The sequence below is a fragment of the Marmota marmota genome, unplaced genomic scaffold, assembly GCF_001458135.2.
Source record: "Marmota marmota marmota unplaced genomic scaffold, marMar, whole genome shotgun sequence".
NCBI lineage: Eukaryota > Metazoa > Chordata > Mammalia > Rodentia > Sciuridae > Marmota > Marmota marmota.
In genome coordinates this window covers 27,645,878-27,664,824 of record NW_025999949.1, presented here as the reverse complement: position 1 = coordinate 27,664,824, position 18,947 = coordinate 27,645,878, and the positions used below count along the sequence as shown (strand labels likewise).

At 43.2% G+C, this 18,947-nt stretch overlaps 2 protein-coding genes across 3 annotated transcripts in view; both read left to right on the top strand.

Moving 5' to 3' along the window:
- The window catches only part of Adcy8 (adenylate cyclase 8), a 221,257-nt gene that overhangs the window by 191,712 nt on the left and 10,598 nt on the right, over window positions 1-18,947 (top strand). For both annotated transcript variants that reach the window (XM_015486609.2, XM_015486608.2), the window contains one exon: window positions 18,033-18,179. In XM_015486609.2, coding sequence (XP_015342095.1) covers window positions 18,033-18,179 — 147 coding nt within the window. The remainder of the gene's footprint in view (window positions 1-18,032; window positions 18,180-18,947) is intronic.
- On the top strand, window positions 492-3,856 carry LOC107142750 (cytosolic 5'-nucleotidase 1B-like). Its single transcript, XM_048802134.1, has one exon. It carries the CDS (start codon window positions 2,356-2,358, stop codon window positions 3,631-3,633), a length of 1,278 nt encoding a protein of 425 aa, XP_048658091.1. The 5' UTR covers window positions 492-2,355; the 3' UTR covers window positions 3,634-3,856.

The window sequence follows — 18,947 nt, the reverse complement described above, 5'->3', positions numbered from 1 at the left end:
TCCTCATTGCAAGATTGAATTGAAATTTTTTAAGTTTTATATGTGTGTGTTATGCATATCTATGTGCACCTGAATATATATATATATATATATATATATATATATGCACACACATGCACATATATTTCAGTCACAGAAAGTACAAATACTGTATGATTTCATTTATATGAGGTATTTGGAGCAGTCAAAATCGTAGAGGCAGATTAGTGGTTGCCAAGGGCTAGAGGGAGGAAGGAATGAGGAGTTATTGTTTCAGAGACTCAGAATTTGTTTTGCAAGATGAAAAATGTTCTAAGATGGTGGTAATGGTTGCATAACAGTGTGAATGGACTTAGTACTACTGAACTATACAATTAATGGTTAAGATGGGAAATTTCATGTACATGTATTTTACCATAATTTTAAAATAATAATATATGTATATAGACATATGCATAATGGATGAATATGTGTATGCACATATGTATTCATATATAAATGTAGGTGTGTGGGTGTGAGTATAAGTATTCTTAGCAAAATGTCTGGCATGTAGTGGATGCTCGAAAATGCTCTTTATGCTTAAAACTACTTTTTCTTACTGTGTCACACCTGAAGGGCCACTCTGTGAAGTCAACACAGAGTCTGAATCAAGGTGCCGGAGGCTACCATTTCCTCCCAGGCTCCAGGGGAAAATCTTTCCTTTCCTAGTGAAGCTTCTGGTGCTCCTTGGCTTGTGGCCCCATCACTCCATCTGTGGCTCATCTTTACGTGGCCCTCTTTATAATAACATGTGTCCTCCTCTCTTCCAAGGACACCAGTCATTGGATTTAGAGTCCATTAATCCATTATAACTTCATCTTAACTTAATTACAGCTGTAAAGACTATTTCCAAATAAGGTCATATTCTAATGTTCCAGGTGGATGAATTTAGGAGGGGCATGCACCACTGCACCCAGCTACAATCCCAAATCTTTACTTCAAACTTTAGTTTGAAGAACAGCAACTTGGTAAAATGTTCTTCTAAACCTTATACTTTAAAGACTTGCGTACTCAGAAGATATGAAATATCTAATACACAAAGAAGCCAGTAACAGTACCACAATTACACTGATGTTTTTATATTAACAAACTTTAGCTTTTAAAGAAAAAATCAGACTCTATAAAGTAGTGTAATACTCTAAAATAGCAGACTCTATAATGTAGTGTAACATTATTGTTGTTTAACCAGAGTTGTTCAAACCCTAAGTTCCCTTAAGGCAAGTTGCTCTAAAGAATAAAATTTAAAAGACACAAGACATTATCTTGGCTCAGAGAACAGGCGCGGCTCCTCCTTCCCGCCTGCGCCTAGCACCCGCCGAAGCTGCTGTTATTATCATTCCTTTTTTAACCAATAAGGTTACAGCACGCGAGGTTATGCATCTTGCAGAGACACATAAGAAGAGGTAGCACTAATTCTTAAAGCCCAGACTATCTACGAAGCTATTTCTTTTCTCAACAAAATATTGCTAGTCTCAAGGAGGTGAGCACACCACCTGGGAATTCTGGGTGGAGGAAGCATCAGGGCAGACAGCTTCTGTGAGACACGTCCTCCTGAACACACTGAGCTCCCAGGTGCAGCCACGGATGTGGCATGGATGCCAGATTGACTTATTATTGTGACGAACGTAGAAGACTGAAAACGAAGAATTGTGGCTCAAAGACAAATTATCGTTAAGTGTCAAAGCTATGAAGTTTTCAACCCACCCTCAGGGTAGCAGTGTTCCAGAACGATAATGACAGTCTCTGCAAGCCTTCAGAGCTCTGGGTTCTAGAAGGCACAGAATGGTACTTCCCCAGGATTGTTCTGCTTGAACCAATCACAAAGCAGGCCCAGATTTAAAGAATGAGAATGGGATGAGGCAATCAAAAGAGAGTCTAGAAGGAGAAAAATGAAAGGAAACTGAAAAGTCAGGAGTTCGGCTAAGCAGTCAGGTGAGGCATGAAGTCTGTCTGAATCACGCGCTGAGATGTTGCCCCATGCGGGGTCACCCGTCGTGTAGACGCTGCCTTTGTGCAGTTGAGGGAACTAGCCCCTGCCGCACAATACGTATTTATATTCACGTGTGCCTGCTGTGGGAGCAGGGCGGAAGATCATCATGATGAGGGGATCCCAAGAAACGTTGCGGAAGCCAGACTCTCGAGCAAGTGTTGTATAAAATCAGTGGTCTAGGACATCTCGGAGCCCATCCAACAAGCCTCTATCAGTAGACGAGTCAAGAAGAAGGAACCCCAGTCTTAAGCTCCAAAACAGCTCCCACAACCTCCCGAACTTCATCTACTTCCCCCAGCCAGGAGGACTCTCCACCACCACAGGCTTGGCCAGAACCCTCTTCACCAATGCCCAAAACGCAGCCAGAGTCAGATATGTCTCTGGAATCGCAGCCTCCCCCGCCCCCCGAAACAGAGTCCAGCAACCGGCGCAAGAAGTATGAGCCTCCCGAAACCTGGGCTCAAAGCCTTGGGCATGATGTCCGCGAGAACCGGAGCTCACCGTCGCCGGACGCGCACAGCTGCGAATCCCGAGCCTCGCACGGGCAGCCGCGGGAATATTCGCGCACGACTCCCACGGAGTGGAAGGTCTATCCCCAGCATCGCATGCCCTACCCTACCTCCATCCAGATGGATCTCGACTGCATGTCGGAAATGCAACAGCAGAAGCTGCAGGAGGAAGACGAGCCCAGACCCAAGAAAGCCATCACCATTGCTGTGTCATCTCGGGCACTCTTCAACATGATGGATGACAGGAGAATCTATGAGGAAGAAGGTCTGGAAAAGTACATGGACTATCAGCTCACCAATGAGAACGTCATCCTGACGCCCGGGCCCGCGTTCCGCTTCGTCAAGGCCCTGCAGCATGTCAATGCTAGACTCCGAGATCTGTATCTTCATGATCAGGAATTATTCGATATTGTACTGATGACTAATAACCATGCCCAAGTGGGAGTGCGGCCTATAAACAGCGTCAATCACTATGGCCTACTAATTGACTGCTTCTGTTTCACTGGTGGAAAAAGTCCCATTGGCTATTTGAAGGCGTATCTTACCAACTTGTATCTTTCTGCGGATTTTGAAAAAGTCCAAGAAGCCATACAAGAAGGTATTGCCTCTGCAACAATGTTTGATGGAGCCAAAGATATGCCTTACTGTGACATACAGCTCCGTGTGGCCTTTGATGGGGATGCGGTCTTCTTCTCTGGTGAGTCTGAACAAACTGCCAAAGAGCACAGATGGGACAAATTCTTCCAACACGAAACACTATCTGAGAATAAGACCCTTGTTCAGGGCCCCTTGAAAGGCTTTCTGGAAGATTTAGGCAGACTACAAAAGAAGTTTTATGCCAAAGATGAACGGTTACTTTGTCCTATCAGGACCTACCTGGTTACAGCCCGAAGCGCAGCCAGCTCAGGTGCCCGGATGCTGAAGACTCTTCGCCGCTGGGGTCTAGAGATAGACGAAGCTCTTTTTCTTGCGGGAGCCCCTAAAGGTCCCATCTTGGTGAAGATCCGGCCCCATATCTTCTTTGATGACCAGATGTTCCTCATTGAAGGGGCAAAGAAATTAGGCACCATCACAGCTCATGTACCTTACGGAGTTGGCCAAAAATACCACACTTAGCGATGAGGACAAGAAAAAGAACAGTGACATTCTTGTATCACAGAGGAAACTTCCTTTGGATGTTTAGAGTAATCAGGTATTTTAGAAGTTTGGACCTAAAAATCTAGCTCCTTTTGGAAGTTTCCGCTTCATGTTTTGGGGCAACATTTTCAACTATCAAGTAACCTTCAGGCTACTTCTCTTTGTCAATGCTGTTGAATGCCATTGCACCTGCCTTTGTGTAAATCATGATGACTCTTTAGAATAAATTTTGAATTTGAATACTTGAATGACTAAGGGAATGTTTCAGAAACTTTCTTAGTTTCACAGAACAATGCTCATTTTTGGAATTTGATACATAGAATGAATTGTTACCCATCATCACCTAGATTAGTAGTTTTCGAAGGTGGAATGTATATTAAGTATACTCTTGAAAAACAAGTCAAAATAAAAATGTTACTCTACATGCATGAGATTACCAGTTTTGACACTTCATTTGGAAATAAAAAAGCTGATTGTTTAAGCTTTGTAAGATAGGGCACTTTGTAAATAAGTTCTAGACACAGCCTCCTGAGAAGGGTTCTTTGAAGCTTTCTTAGTGAGTTAAAACTTCATATTCAAAGACTATAAAACTTCATTTTCAAAGACTCCTGCTTTGGACTAGGCAAGTTGGGCCAATATTCGTGTGAGGGGGGGGGAAATTGGCCACCACTTCAAAATGTGTCATGACATGTTGTATCATGGCCTCTGCCATTCTTTTTTTTTTTTAATTTTTTATTGTTGGTTGTTCAAAACATTACATATTTCTTGATATATCATATTTCACACTTTGATTCAAGTGGGTTATGAACTCCCATTTTTACCCCATATACAGATTGCAGAATCACATCAGTTACACATCCATTGATTTACATATTGCCATACTAGTGTCTGTTGTGTTCTGCTGCCTTTGCTATCCTCTACTATCCCCCCTCCCCTCCCCTCCCCTCTTCTCTCTCTCTCCCCCCTCTCTGCCATTCTTTTATAATTTTTGTTTTACTTTCATTAACATTTGATCGGTTAGTAACCATAATATACCATATGTTAGGGATTGTGAGATAGTGATTTTTGTATTATCTCATTTTCTTATCAAATTAAGTATTGTGACATAGTATTATTACCTTCCTTTTCTTTCAACGAGGAACTTAAAATTCAAAAATAATAAGTAGCTTGTCCAAGGATGTGAAGCTAATAAGTGGTAGGACCAAAATTCAAATTCAGATATTCAAGTCATGTGTTTCTTCTCTGTTATACAGCATTCAAAAAGAGTTGTCATTATTTTCATTACCTTTGGATTAGTCACTCTATTAAGTTCCAGGCATAAGCAGTTACATAACAAATCTAAGGATTATTTTCCTCCTCCTGTCCTCATATTCTTTCCTCCTCTCTCTATGCCTACCTCCATCTCTATTCTTCCTTCACATAAAGATTCCACCCTGGCTCTAGTTGAGAAACACCACAGATGGCACACATCTTTTGATCTGCTCCCTAATTTGTTGAAAACCAGTGCAAAATATATTAGTTGTGACACATTTTGAGCACTTATATTCTTTAGGAAACTGAAAACATTAACAGTGTTGTAGAGGAAGTCCCATGTGGGAACTCATACAGCCAACACAAGAAGGCTGTTTGTCCTAAGTGCCAGTGAGGGTGACACATGAAATTGAGGAAGCAGAGATCCATAGAACCTGGAATTGGTCAGGAAGAACAGACCTGAAATGGACTTTGAAGGATGGGCAAGATGTGGACAGGTAAAAAGGAATAGAAAGAGGAAACAGATGTGCTTGTGGCTGGGTATTTAAGTGACAGCTTCATATTGGGAAGAAGAAGGGGCCACCTCTCCTGATTCCTGTTCCAGAAGCCTTGTATAATCCCCAGTTATAGTGGGAAGAATCCCACACCAAGCCTTCCCACCTCTGAGTTCCAGTCTCAGGATGTAAAAAGTCACCTTCTCCTGGAATTTATCTATGTTCTCTTTGTATTATTAGTATTAGATGCATGTTATATCCTTTCCAAATGTAAGTGAATGATGGTTGGCTTATTAAAATAAGCTAGGGAGGTTATTTCAAACTAAAAAAAAAGATATTGATATATAAGAGCAGATTAATTTTTTAAGAAATCCTTGTTACTTCAAGACATAGATTAAACTTTGATTTATATCAGCACATTAATATTTGACTTTAGAAAAAAGCCTTAAATGACTAACTAATTGTGCTAGTTGCATATAACCAACTTAGTTATGTACAAATATTTTACCCTTCACCAAACTTCTGTAACTTACTTAGACTTTCTACATTTTTTTTACTTTACCACCAAAAGACTTTCTCACCAAGAAACATTTATTTTTCCTTCTCCTTTTCATATTAACATATATTTTCATACCTAGAACCTTTTTATATCTCTTTTATAGCTGTTGATCCTTTTAAAATTAATATTCTAAACAAGCCCTATAAAATTTCTGAATTCAGACAAACCACTCCACTTTAACAAGATGAAATATTTCGTTTTTATGGTACTCAGATTGAAACCCAACTGAAACCTCTCATATTCTTTGTATATGAAATTACACCTGATTGAATCTTAACTCTTAGTAACCTTATTTTTAGTGCAGCCAGAAACAAAGCAATCTCAAAGTTTGAAGTAAAGATTTGGGATTGTAGCTGGGTATAATGGTGCATGCCCCTCCTAAATTCATCCACCAGGAACTTCAGAATGTGACCTTATATGGAAATAGTCTTTATAGCTGTAATTAAGTTAAGATGAAGTTATAATGGATTAATGGACTCTAAATAAAAATAATCTCACACAATATTTAAATATATTACCTTATGGAATTTAAGAAGTTAAGAGTACCTGATTTTACATTTAGCAGCTGTGTTTTAGCACTTTAACTTTGTGAATTAATCAGATGTCTTTAACAAACACATTTATGAAAATTAATCCCATTGATGTTAAATCTAATGTTCTCATTTTAACTATAAAAAATCAAGATATACAAGTGTAGCTAACAGTATTAGCCATCTCTTTCCTGTTGAAGAAAAATCCTATAGGTAATGGGTATTCCATTCTAGACATTTTATAGAAACCAACACTCCATTAATTGTCTTAACTTGTAAGTTAGTAATTTCAAAGACATCTTTATTCTCATCTGCTTACTTAATTTAAATTTTTTAAGTCATGTGAACTAAAAGGTATATGGAGCCATTTCTCTTTTAAATTTTGATTTATGAGTGCTCATTTATCTATATGCAAACTTTGATATAAGGACTTAAGCACATACTTAGACACAATATAATACACAGGTGTGCACACATAAATAAAACAGACACAATACAATACACAAATGTGCACACATAAATTTAAAAAAAAAAACATTTTTTCCACTTCCCCAGTTGGTAATTAGGTATCCACAGGTAGGAGGCACAGCTACAGATGTTTATTAAAACCTCTATTAGATTTAACCTGTTAAGAATGAAAATAGAAAGTGTAGAATATGATATGTCAAGAAATTTGTAATGTTTTGAACAACCCACAATAAAAAATTAAAAAAAAAAAAAAAGAATGAACATAGAGCCTATCAGACTTTTACATTATGACTTAAATGTAAGGCAGGCTTTAATAACTGGAAATGCTAGGTTTAAAGTCTGGCAGCCATGGTGGACATTGAAATCAAAGGTTCAGGTGGCCACTTGTCCTCGATGACTATCAGATTTATTCCCCAAATCACCATGTCTATGTCCTTCTTAGGATTTTGTGAAGGAGATTTTCCAATGTATTTATGAGCTAGCCCTTGAAAATTGGCCTCTGGACAAAAAAAGTATAAAAACCTCTATAGTTAGATAAAATAAGACTACTTAGAAAAATATATTAACTTAGGCAGAAAGGATCAAATGTGAATTCACTATAAAACCATGAGTTCAAAAATAGAATTAAAAAAAAGAATTTTAAAAAAGTCTTAAAAATGACACAGATGTAATTACTCTAGTAAAAGAGCACAAGAACATTTTTATCAGATCAGGGTTCACTTTTTATTTCAGATTAGAGTTAGAATGTAAGAGTCCTGAAATCCTCAGGTAAAGATTTTCAAAGTAAAGAAGGCTTGTATGTACTAGATCATTCCATTTTTCCCACCCTGTGCTGTAGTGTTTAGGGAGGAACTTGTTAAGAAAGCAGGGTGGTAGAGTGCAAGAGCAGATAAGAGAGCCAGCCATTTAGGTCCCACAGTGGCTTGAATTTAAAACTGACACTTTTTTTTTTCTTCAACTGGTTCTCCACAAGCCTTATAAGTCTTGCAAGCTCTGCAAGCCCTGTAAGCCTCTGCAATTTACATTTCAAATGCAAGCTTTGGAGAGAGATCTGGCAGAAGCTAAGAAGTAAGGGAAGTTGCTGTTTTGAGCAAAACCTCATGCACAGGGCTTTTTAACCATTTTTTTCCATTTCTCCAGTTGGTAATTAGGTCAGATTTGGATGCAGAAAATTATGAGATGTCATCTCCCATTACTTTTGAGGTTGAGGCTCCCCTCTGAACAACACGAAAACGAACAAGAGAATAGGACATGGGTTTTTGCACCCAGGAACTGTCTCTTTGGCTACAGGATGTCTCCTCAATGCTGGAGCCTCCAGCAGACAGCAATTTCCACTTTCCATGCATGACCTCTGGATTTAACTGCTGCCTTGCCAGTGTGCTTTTTCATGGGTGGCCATGAAAAAGATGCAAGCCCCCAGATTACCCATCTTTACCATGTGATTTGTAATCCCTGGGAGAACATATAACCCCTTTTTGAAATGAATCTTGATCTGACTGTGTTGAGCCTCCAATTGGTTTAATGAACTTTTTGGGGGCGGGTAGAATTGAACCTCACTTAGAATAGAAAATCACAACTGAGTCTAATTTACATTTTTGGCACAATTTGCGCTTTTTTAACAAGGTCTGAGAAGTCCTTAGGCCTGCACATAGGAGATTCGGACTATTTCCTTTCTTTTTACAGAACAGGCTGAGCTGTAGAATGGTATTAAAATTTATATTTCCCTCTGATAGCCATGATTCTCTATCAGACCATGTTTGGCCGCAGAAGAACACTAGTGGTAAAGGCTGGCATAAAGAGTTTACTCTAGCTGTGGGCCAAAGGAATCTTCAGAGAGCTGTGGATATAAATCTCCCTTTTGCAGTCAAAGAAACTAGCAGAGCACACAGGAGCACAGAAACAACAATGGGAATCCCTGTGGGCTTGCAAAGACTTAATACAATACGTGAACAAAGGGAATCCAGGGATTACACTCCATGTAAAATGTCCTTCTCTCAATGGCTTGTGTCTGATCAGGAGGGGAGGGGGTGCTTGGGAGGAGTGAGCACAAGAGAGTGCAGTATGGTTCATTTTAGGTGAATATGTCATTGGGGCTTTCACTCAGTGCCACTCTTTCGACCAGTTGCCACAGCATACCCTATAAGGGCAGTCGGGAGAGAAGTTGGGGAAAAACCTTTGAATTTTACCAGGGAGTGGCCCCAGCCAGAATCTCAGAGTTGTTCCAACCCTTTGTCCATCTCCACACACCGAAGGCAGGATGGGCTTAGACAGCACCAAATGTGCTCCGAGCCTGGATAGGATAGTGAGAAATGGCCTTCGCAGAACCCAACATGACTGACCTGTGGGATGGGTGATTAGGAGCCACCTGGGCCATGAATCCTATCACCTGAGTCTTGTAGAGTGGCGGCTTGTACTAACTGCATTTAATTAGCCAATGGGTGCTCATTACTTTCCTCCAAAAAGAAAGAAAGAGAGAAAGGCGCACCTCAGAAAGATGTGGGGTGCATGTGAAGGAGGTTACCTTGGTGACAGTCCCAGCTGAGTCCCTATCTGAGACCAGAGATGATACTGGTGGTGTTCAGAGTCCTGTTGCCCTGGTATTGAACACCCAAGAAAAGCCAAAGCAAGAGCCAAAAGTTTTATTTAGAGGATAGAACAGAGACAGACCTCTCCCAAGGCAGAAGGGATCCAGAGCTGGTGTCCTCTTATTCAATAAAGTTTTGGGAATGAAATAAAGTGGTGAGTGTCATTGCTGGAGCACTCAAACAGGAGGAGCTGCCCTTGCCTAGGATGCTACAAAAGCAACTGGGTTCATCACAGAAGCTTGGCTCATACAACTTTTCCAAACTAGATTTATAAACTGAGCTCAACGGGGGTGAGAATCCTTAGAACAAATGTTCCAAATAGGCTGATCCTGAGACAAATCTGTGCAGTGAGCCAGTGAGTGGCCGGTTGGTTGGTTTGCTGATTTAATTTGTGAATATTATGCCTTTGGGCATAGAATGGACTCTCCAACTTTCCCATCTATACTCTGATACTCACACTGCCTGAAAGGCCCCTAAAGACTTTTGGGTTGGTGATTCTTGCCTTGGGACCCTAGAGGGCAGAACCAAGAGAGACCTCTAGGTTCTGTTTCCCATCCAAGCCATTGAAGAAAGACCAGCACTGGAGAAGCCAAGGCAGGAGTAACCGGAGGCCTGAGTAATCAGCTCCTGATGCACTCAGGCCCTGGAGGGTCTCAGAGCAGATGGAAACACCACCCACTCTCCTCGACAGATGGAGTTCCCTGAAACTGGGTTCAGGTCTGGTTTCCCCCAAGGCTCCCTGAGGCCAGAGGCTTTGTTGTAAGAGCTTCTTGACAGAGCCACAGAAGCACAGGGAACACTGAGGTGCATCAACCATGACCACCAGACGTAGAGAAGGAAACCCAGGGACCAGAAGGGAAACCCAAAGGGACATGAGATGAGAGCTGCCTCTCAGCCAGGATTCCAAAACAGCAATGTGTTTTGGACCAGTGGGGAAAGCAAGGAGGAACTGGTTTCCTTCTGAAAAGAAGGAAACCAACAAGAAATACCTACTAAGATCCCAGGGCAAATCCTCTAAACGACAAAAATGGCGGCCTCAGCCCTCATTAGACATATGAGACATTACCAAACAAAAGTCCAGTCAGGATTATTTGAGGTTTCAAAAATCTTTAAACAGTTCACACTCAACTCGGATTAGACACTAACATGCTTACATCGCCCAGAGAACTCGCACACTGTGATGAACTGCGGTTGACTGAACATGCTGCAGGCCAGACACCAAGCCAGGCAGCTGGGGAACATTATCTTTCATTCCATTCACAGCCCCCAGAGGAGAGTTCCACCAGCTGGGCATTGGCGAAGAAACTGGGACCCTGAGAAGTTTGTGACATGCCTCACACTCCCCGCAGCCCCAGCCCCTCACATTTCTGGCTTCTGTGCCACTCTCTCCCTTGTCAAGTGGCTGCCCAAGTTGTCCTGGGGTCAGGCAAGACTGGGGAGCATGTATGTGCATGTGTGTGCACAGGACACAGAGAAAAGGGGGGGGCAAGGAGGCATCCTAGGTGAAGGGCAGGGGAGACCTTCAGGGGTCTTCAGGAGCCCCCAGCTTCATGAGCTGTTGCTATTAGAGTAAAGGCACTCTTAGCTCCTCTTCTTGATACAAATCTGAATGTGATGCAAACCTTGGAGTATGATTAGAAGTACATGTGAGTTTCAGGGGCCACAGGTGTCCCCAGGTACCACCTAGTCCTGCCCCCACTTTACCTCCCTGGGCTCTCTTCCTGGGGTGGTACTGTGCCCATCAGTGGGCCTTGGAGGTTTCTCAGTGCATTCAGACTGAGTGAATCATGTGTATCAACATGGGTCTCTTGCCTCAGATTCCCCGGGCCTTGCTCAAAGAGGAGCAGCCAGCATAACCTGTGGCTGTAGAGGCCAGGCAACTTCTCAGGTGCAGCCCGTGTGTGTTCCAGGCCACAGCAGCCAAGGGTCCACTTAGAGCCACCACAACACCATTGCTGCAAGCTCAGCCTTTCTTTCCTCTCCCCTCCTGAATTTCAACCCTTCTTAAAGCCCTTCAAGCGAGTCACTGTGGTCTAGTGGGAAAACCCCAAGTTAGTAAGCCAGAAAGGCATGTGTTCAAATAGCAGCTCCACCATTTAAGAACTATGACTTGAGACAGTTTTCTCACCTGTAAAATGGCTCTGATTGTCCCTATGCTCTGAGGACCCACTTCCAGAAAGTGGAAGAGAAGTATTTCAGACAGACCCAAAGAGTCAAGGCAGAGAACTGCAACATTGCAGGATATTTGTGACAAAGGGGTGCCAAGACTACCTGCACTTCAGGGTCTTAGGAGCTGAAGAATTTTAGGTACAAAGGGACAAATGTTGAAGGAGTTTATTCAAAGTACAATAAGGAGGTAAGAATTATTATACCCATTTCATGAATGAAGAGATTGAGGCTCAGAGAAGGAAAAAACTTGCTTAGGGTCACAAAGCTAGCAAGTACTAAACTCAAATTCAAACCCAAGTTGGGTAACACAAAAGCCCACGTGTTCTTTCTCCTCTACCTCGCTGCCCTCCTACATAGAGAAGGGCAGCAATGACACCTATGACTCACACCACCCAAACCCAGGGCGATGGACAGACCTTGCCTCTGCAGGCATCCTGTCCAAAGCTGTTCCAGCCATGTCACCAGAACAAAGGTTCAAGTGCACCTGCTCCTCTGACAGGCAGGAAGTTTCTTGCAGGCAATGCCAGCTGGGGTTCCATGCCCGGGTAGGTCATCAATGTCAAGCAGGCTAGTGCTGAGTCCCAGGAAACCCACCAGCATTCTTTAGAGCTGTGAACAGGACTCTGACAAGCTGTCCCAGGTGCTAGAGAGTGCACACAGTGCAAGTTCCATCTCTGCTACTAACTAGCTGTGTGACCTAAGTTACCCCACCTCTCTGTCCATTTCCTCATCTAAGCGACCTTACTGAGCTGGTGTGAGAGCAAAATTGGGTGAGAACAATGCCTTGTGTGCCCAGTGCAGCTGGTGCCAGGAAGTCTCAGTGGAGAAAGGCTGTAGGTGTGAGAAGCAGTCTCGCCTCCTCCACTCAGCACCACTGTGGCCACCAGCGAGTGACAGGCCCTTCTGGACCCTATTTCCCTTGTCTGCAAAAGGAGCATCACAGTATTTTCCAACTTCACCCAGTGTGTGACAACACCCCCGTGTGTTACTAGGCACAGAGTGCTTAAATGGTACATGGCAGATGTGAAGAGCACGGTGTGGGTTGGCTGCTATTGTTTTTGAAAATGTGAGCCATCATTATTTTTTCTACTCCTTCCTAGTCACAGCCCCACCTCTTCCCCATTCTCCCATTCATTCAACATGTATTCATCAAGCACCAACTATGTGCCAGGTATAGACACTGGGTTAAAACTGAATAAAGCAGAAAAGGTCCTTGTTATTATGAAGCATGCATTGTCACTGGGAGACAGGGACTAGAGCAAATAAATATCTAACATATGTCAGGTAGTGATACATTCTCTGAGAACAGAAAAAGTTGAGTAATGAACTCGATATTGAAAGATATTTACATAGATATCTTAGTCTGTTTGTGCACCAATAACAGAATACCTAGGGTCAAAATACCTAAGGTTGGGCCACTTACAAAGACAGGAATTCTTTCTCATAGTTGAGGAGGCTGGGCAAGTTCAGTAACTGGTGAGGTTCATTCTTCTCCCAAGATGGCACTTTGAAAGCTGTGTCCTCACATAGCAGAAGAGCAGGAGAAAAGGGTCACAGTCCCTCCAGTCCTTTCAGAGGGCCCTAATCCCCTCCATAAGAGCTCTGCCTTCATCACTTAGTCACCTTCTGAAAGCCCCACCTCCTAATGCTGTCACATTGGTGGTTAAGTTTCAACATATAAGTCTAGGGGATCCATTCAGACTATAGCAGGGATCATGAAAGGTTAAACTAAGAATGGCACATTGAGGAGAGACCTGCATGCATGTGTCTCCCCTGCAGAGAGGTGGCTTAACTTGTATAAGACATACAGGACTTGGAATTAGACAGGCCTGGATGGGTAAAGGGCAAAACAATGGTTCCCTGAACCAAAAGGAGACTAAGCCTTCTCCTGGCATGGGGTGGGGTGGGCAGGGAAGCTCATGCATATGCTCAAAATCCTCCACCGGGTCCCATCTGTACATCCAGCCAACCAGGGGAAGAGGACAATAAAACAATAATAGTGTTTCTATATTCATCCACCCCTTCCCAGTTTACAAACTGATTTTATCTTCTTTAAGCCCAAAATAGCAAGAAACAGATGGAACACTCAAAGCAGTTAATTAGAGTGAGTTGAATAAAGAAACCACCTCTTAGTGTGGGCAAGTGGGCTGGAACTCTTCCTGTGCCCCTCCAAGTCCATTTAACTTCTTCTCCCTGGTCTACTTGGGCCAGGAAGCAGGGACACAGACCTGCAAAGGCTATATCAATGACCTCATGCCCTCTGACGCCCAGTTGAGAGTCGCCAATGTGGCTACTGGAATAGCAGGTCAGAAGAATAAGAAGGAGACATAGTTCTGGATATTTATTCCCTTAAACCATGTGAGCCTGGCTATGTCCCTACACAGAAATTACAAGCTCCTCTGAAGACCATGGCCATGCTGCCTTCAATGCTAATTCCACTCCCTTCCTTTGGACTCTTCTTGTCCCTATGGACCAAGGGGAATGACAGCTCTGGGTCACATCCTTGGGCTCCTGAAGGATTTCTTAGGTTTCCCTAATTTCTTGATTCATCTTTCTAATCAGGCTCTTTGTAAACTAACCTCTCTTCAGTGACCGCTACTTAAATGTGCCACCTCTTTTCTATTGAGGCAATAGGGATAAGAATGAGATGATAATAACTCCTGGAGTGGGCTACAGTCGGAGCTGTCTCCACCTCCCAGGCCCACAGGGACTACAGTAAAAGCGGTGACCAGGATCAGTGAGAGAGCCACTGTCGTCCATAATGTTTGAGAAGCAAATGGACGGACCACTCAAGAAGAGCATTTCAGTGCAAGCAGGGCCAAAAGCAGAGCAGGAGTTGGCCCTTTCTTTCCACAGTGGAAGAACCAGAGGCCAGAGAATTCACTCAAGGTCATGGGCCCATGTCTGTAGGGGTGGTCCTCTCTCTTCCCACATTCCTGCCTTGACCCACCAAGGAAATTCCCAGTAATGCCTTCTGCCCACTGGGGAAGTGCGAGGGAGGGAATTTCTACCCCTCATGCCCCACTTCACCTCATCTCACTGGGAAGAATGTGACTGAGGACAGCCACAGTCATATGGCCATGAGACATCAGTGGCCACTGGGCTAAAGGCCAAGAGTACTTCAGTCTGTCTTATCTTCCCATGCATTCATTTGCACCTGAGCTTAACAACGTTTCTTCTCCCAAGTGGCAAGCCCACTAGTACAGGTCCTCACTCTTTATCTCTGATCTCTCCACACCCCAACCCAACCCAGTTGGCTATCTCTGCTCTTTTGCACCAGGACTAGAGAAGGCAACCATTCAGATTCATCTACACTTAAAGCTCAGGATGCATTGGTCATGAATTAGCAACACCATCTTTCCCAGACCTAGGGTATGATGGGCAGAGGAGGTAATGCAGGTGTGTAGAGTGGGGAAGGCCCTGCAATCCTCTAAACCTGCTACTCTGCTACTAGCTGTGAGATCCAAACAACAGCTCCTCCATCTCCTTTGCTGATCTGTAAAGTAAGGATAATAATTGGCTACTTCACAGGGTTATTGCAGGGATGGAATTGCTAAATTCATGTGAAAGCATTTGTAAGCTTTTATATTTCCCACAAAGGCCAAGGAGTTGTTAACTCAGCAAAAAGCTTTGCATATTTATGTTATCCCAGGTCCTGTGTAGGGTGTGCATTACACTGCAGACATCCAATAATATTAACTGCATTCAATGTACTATGATGAATGGCATGTGGTCTTTGCCCTCATGGATTTCACATTTGAAAGAAGAGATAGACATGAAGACAATAATGCAGAGGGCAATAGGTACACTGCAGAGTTGCCCAGGGCACCACCTCAGCATCAACTCAACCTCCTGACCCATCTGGGAGTCTGAAGATTTATGGAAGACGTGGTCTCTGAACAGCTAGTGAAGAATCAGCCTGGTTAAGGAGGCTAACTGCAGAGTTGGAAGGACATTTCCCACCACGGAACAGGCAGAGGGAATTAAGTCATTTAAGTGTGAAATAGAAACAGTATGTGTGTGTGTCCTTGTTTGACTTCTTCTAGAAGCAAACCTTGAAACCAGGAAGTTAGAGCAAGCAATTTACCCACAGGTGGTCCCAGGAAACCCTGCTGTGGAAGAGAGTGGGAAGGAAAGCAACAACTGATAAATGATCCATTATTGGATCAGCTTCCTCTGTGGGCAACTGGAGCTTAATCCCGCAGGAGAATTCAGGGAAATAGTATAAAAGCTTACCTCAAAGTCACCTGGTCCCAGAAGAAAAAAAAAGGGGGGGGGGGATAGGACACACCACCTTCCATCTGTCACTGGTTGAGAGCTGCTCCTGAGGGCCCCTAGTATCATGACACTTCTAGGCTGCTGCTGATGTGAGCAGAGTGTCCCCTGGTGGTCATTCAGAGAAAAGCACAGACAGTTGAGGCTTGGGCAAGAAGATGGCAGGCACGTGCATGGGCACAGAAGCAGAAATGCCTTGGTGTTTCTGGGGCCCAAGGTTGCAGGCAATGAGGCTGAAGAGGTAGGTGGAAGGCAGGGCATGAACACGTACCAAGCAACAGTGTTTAAGCCTTGTTCTGAGGGCAAGAGTGAGCCACTGAAGGGTTTTAAGAATGGGAGAAGCATGACAGTACAGTATCTTCAGAGGATCACTCCACCTGCTATATAGCAGATGCTACTGAGGTCTGCAAGTAGGTGGCTGTCATATTAGTGGTCAAGGAAGGAACTGGAAAGGGTTTAACTTTTTTAATTGTAGGAGGATTTTTTAAAAATCTTAGGAGACAAAAACAAACTTAGCAGGACTTGGTAATTTAATGAATGTGGGCCTGATGGATAAGGATTCAATGGTGACTCAGACTCCCTATCTGATGTTTGGCAATTCCGGTGCCTCTAGCAGAGTTACAGAATGAAGGAGCAGATGCAGGGATAGCAGGAGAGATGCGCTGGGTTGATAGCATTGTAAATTGAGGAGTGTGAGGAAAACCCAGCATGAGACATGGAAGTGCAAAGCCCCAGAATAATGGACCTGGAGATAGAAATTCAGAAACTGTCTTCACGTGGGTATTGGAAAGGCTGAGACCAGGTAAGTGTGTAAAATTTGAACCAGTCAGTGGATCAAGGTCAGAACTGAAGCAACCATCAGCATTTAAAATGGAAGGAAGGCGGAAAGCCATCTTTATAGGTATCAGGCATGAAAAAACAAAGGACTTCACTAAAGCATAGAGAGTCAAGAGAATAGAGGTCTTGGGTGACCCGTGTGCCAAGCCGCAAGCACCCAGGAAGCTATGAGCTAACATGTGTTCTGGTTTTTCCACTTGCACTGGCAGGCTGGCCTGTCCTCTTTCATTTTACTCCAGCCTGAGAGATGACGGAGAAAACTAGTCTGTGAAGGCCAGAAGGAAGGATGAAGAGGGACTGGTTGATGTCTGCATGTTCCAGGGTATGCTGGTCCTTCCCCTAGAAGACACACTTAGAGGATGAGCAGGAGCAGGGAGAGGAAGATAGGAGAAGAGTTTTTTAAAAGGAAAGGATTACCAAGGGGGTAAGCTATAAGAGCGTCAAGAGCTCAAGTATAAGCCTTGACCTTCAGCAAAAGAAGGAAATCATGAACTCTGGAGTTGAAGCAAAGGAGATGAAAATAAATAGGAATGTACACACGTGCTTAAGGTTGGAGCAGAGGTGAGTCACTGCCCAGAGCACCAGTTTTCTCAAGAGGTAGGAGGTAAGAGTCCTACTGAGAGGAATAGAGTGGAGGGTAGGTTAGGAGACTGATGGAAGTTGGGTCCACCATTAAGGAGATGAGAAAAAGGAGCTGACCAAGGACAAATGAACCAACAATCAGAACTCAGAGCCCAGCTAAGGCTAAAGATGACTTATCTTTGATAGTCCCAACCCATTGGTAATGATGCTCTGATTATGGTACAATGAATGACATTGGTGTGTCTCTCCAAAAGTCCTATATTGAAATGCTGATCTCCAAGATGATGGTATTAGGAGGTGGGAGACTGAGAGGTGACTAAGCCATGAATGAGATTAGCACCTTTATCAAAGAGGCCCCTGGAGAGCTGCCTTGAGGGTAGAAGTTGCCATCTATAAACCAGAAAGTGAGTTCTCACCAGATACTAAATCCAGAACTATAAAAAATAAACTCCTGTTCTTCATCAGCAGCCCAGTCTAAGGAACTCTGTTCCAGATGTTGACAATTGTGTCTGGGTTCTGTGTTCTGTCCTCTCACGGGGCTCCTATGCACATGTGCACAGGTAGCATCGTTGCAGAACCTGACCTCCCATGATAATTTCTGGCTTCCTCTCTGTGTGTCTCTGTCCAGGAGCTGTATTCTCAATCCTATGATGCTGTTGGGGTGATGTTTGCCTCCATCCCAGGATTCGCAGACTTTTACTCTCAGACTGAAATGAATAACCAGGGAGTGGAATGCCTGCGCTTGCTCAACGAGATCATTGCTGACTTTGATGAGGTAAATCTGAGCCTCAGAAATTTACGGTCACAAATGGGCATCATTGTTGTCATAGCCTTGTGTGAATTATCACCTTTGGTGGGTTTTCTTGCATTTAGAGAATTATAGGCTGTATTATAAACACAGAGACCACGTATTGTCTGACTTAATTATCACAATGACAATTATGAGCTAGCTAATTGATGTTTGATGGATGCGTGCATTGGAGAATGTTGAAATCAAGCCAATTAACATCATCACCTCACATTCTGACCATTGTGTGTGTGTGTGTGTGTATGTGTGATGAAAACACTTAAAATCAAACATCCCTTTCAACCCTAAAACCCTCCAATGGCTTCCCCAGGCCAGCTCCAGCTCCTTAGTGAGGCACAAGGCCTTGAACTTACTGTCCTTCTTAGCAATTTCCAAGTGTGCAATGCATTAAATTAACTATAGCTACTGAGGTGTGCAATAGCTCTCAAGAATTTATTCCTCTTAACCAAAGCAGTGTATCTATGGCCAATATCTCCCAGCTCCCACACACTCCTGGCTGCTGGTAACCACCACTCCATGCTCCACTTCTATATGTGGCGTTTTTAGATTCCACATGTAAGTGAGATCAGGCAATGTTTGCCTTTCTGTGCTTGGCTTATTTCACTCAGCCTAATGTCCTCCAGGTCCATTTGGGCTGTTGCAATGGATGGAATTTCCTTCTTTGGCAGCTGAAGAGTATCCTGTTATATATATATATATATATATATATATATATATATATATATATATATATAT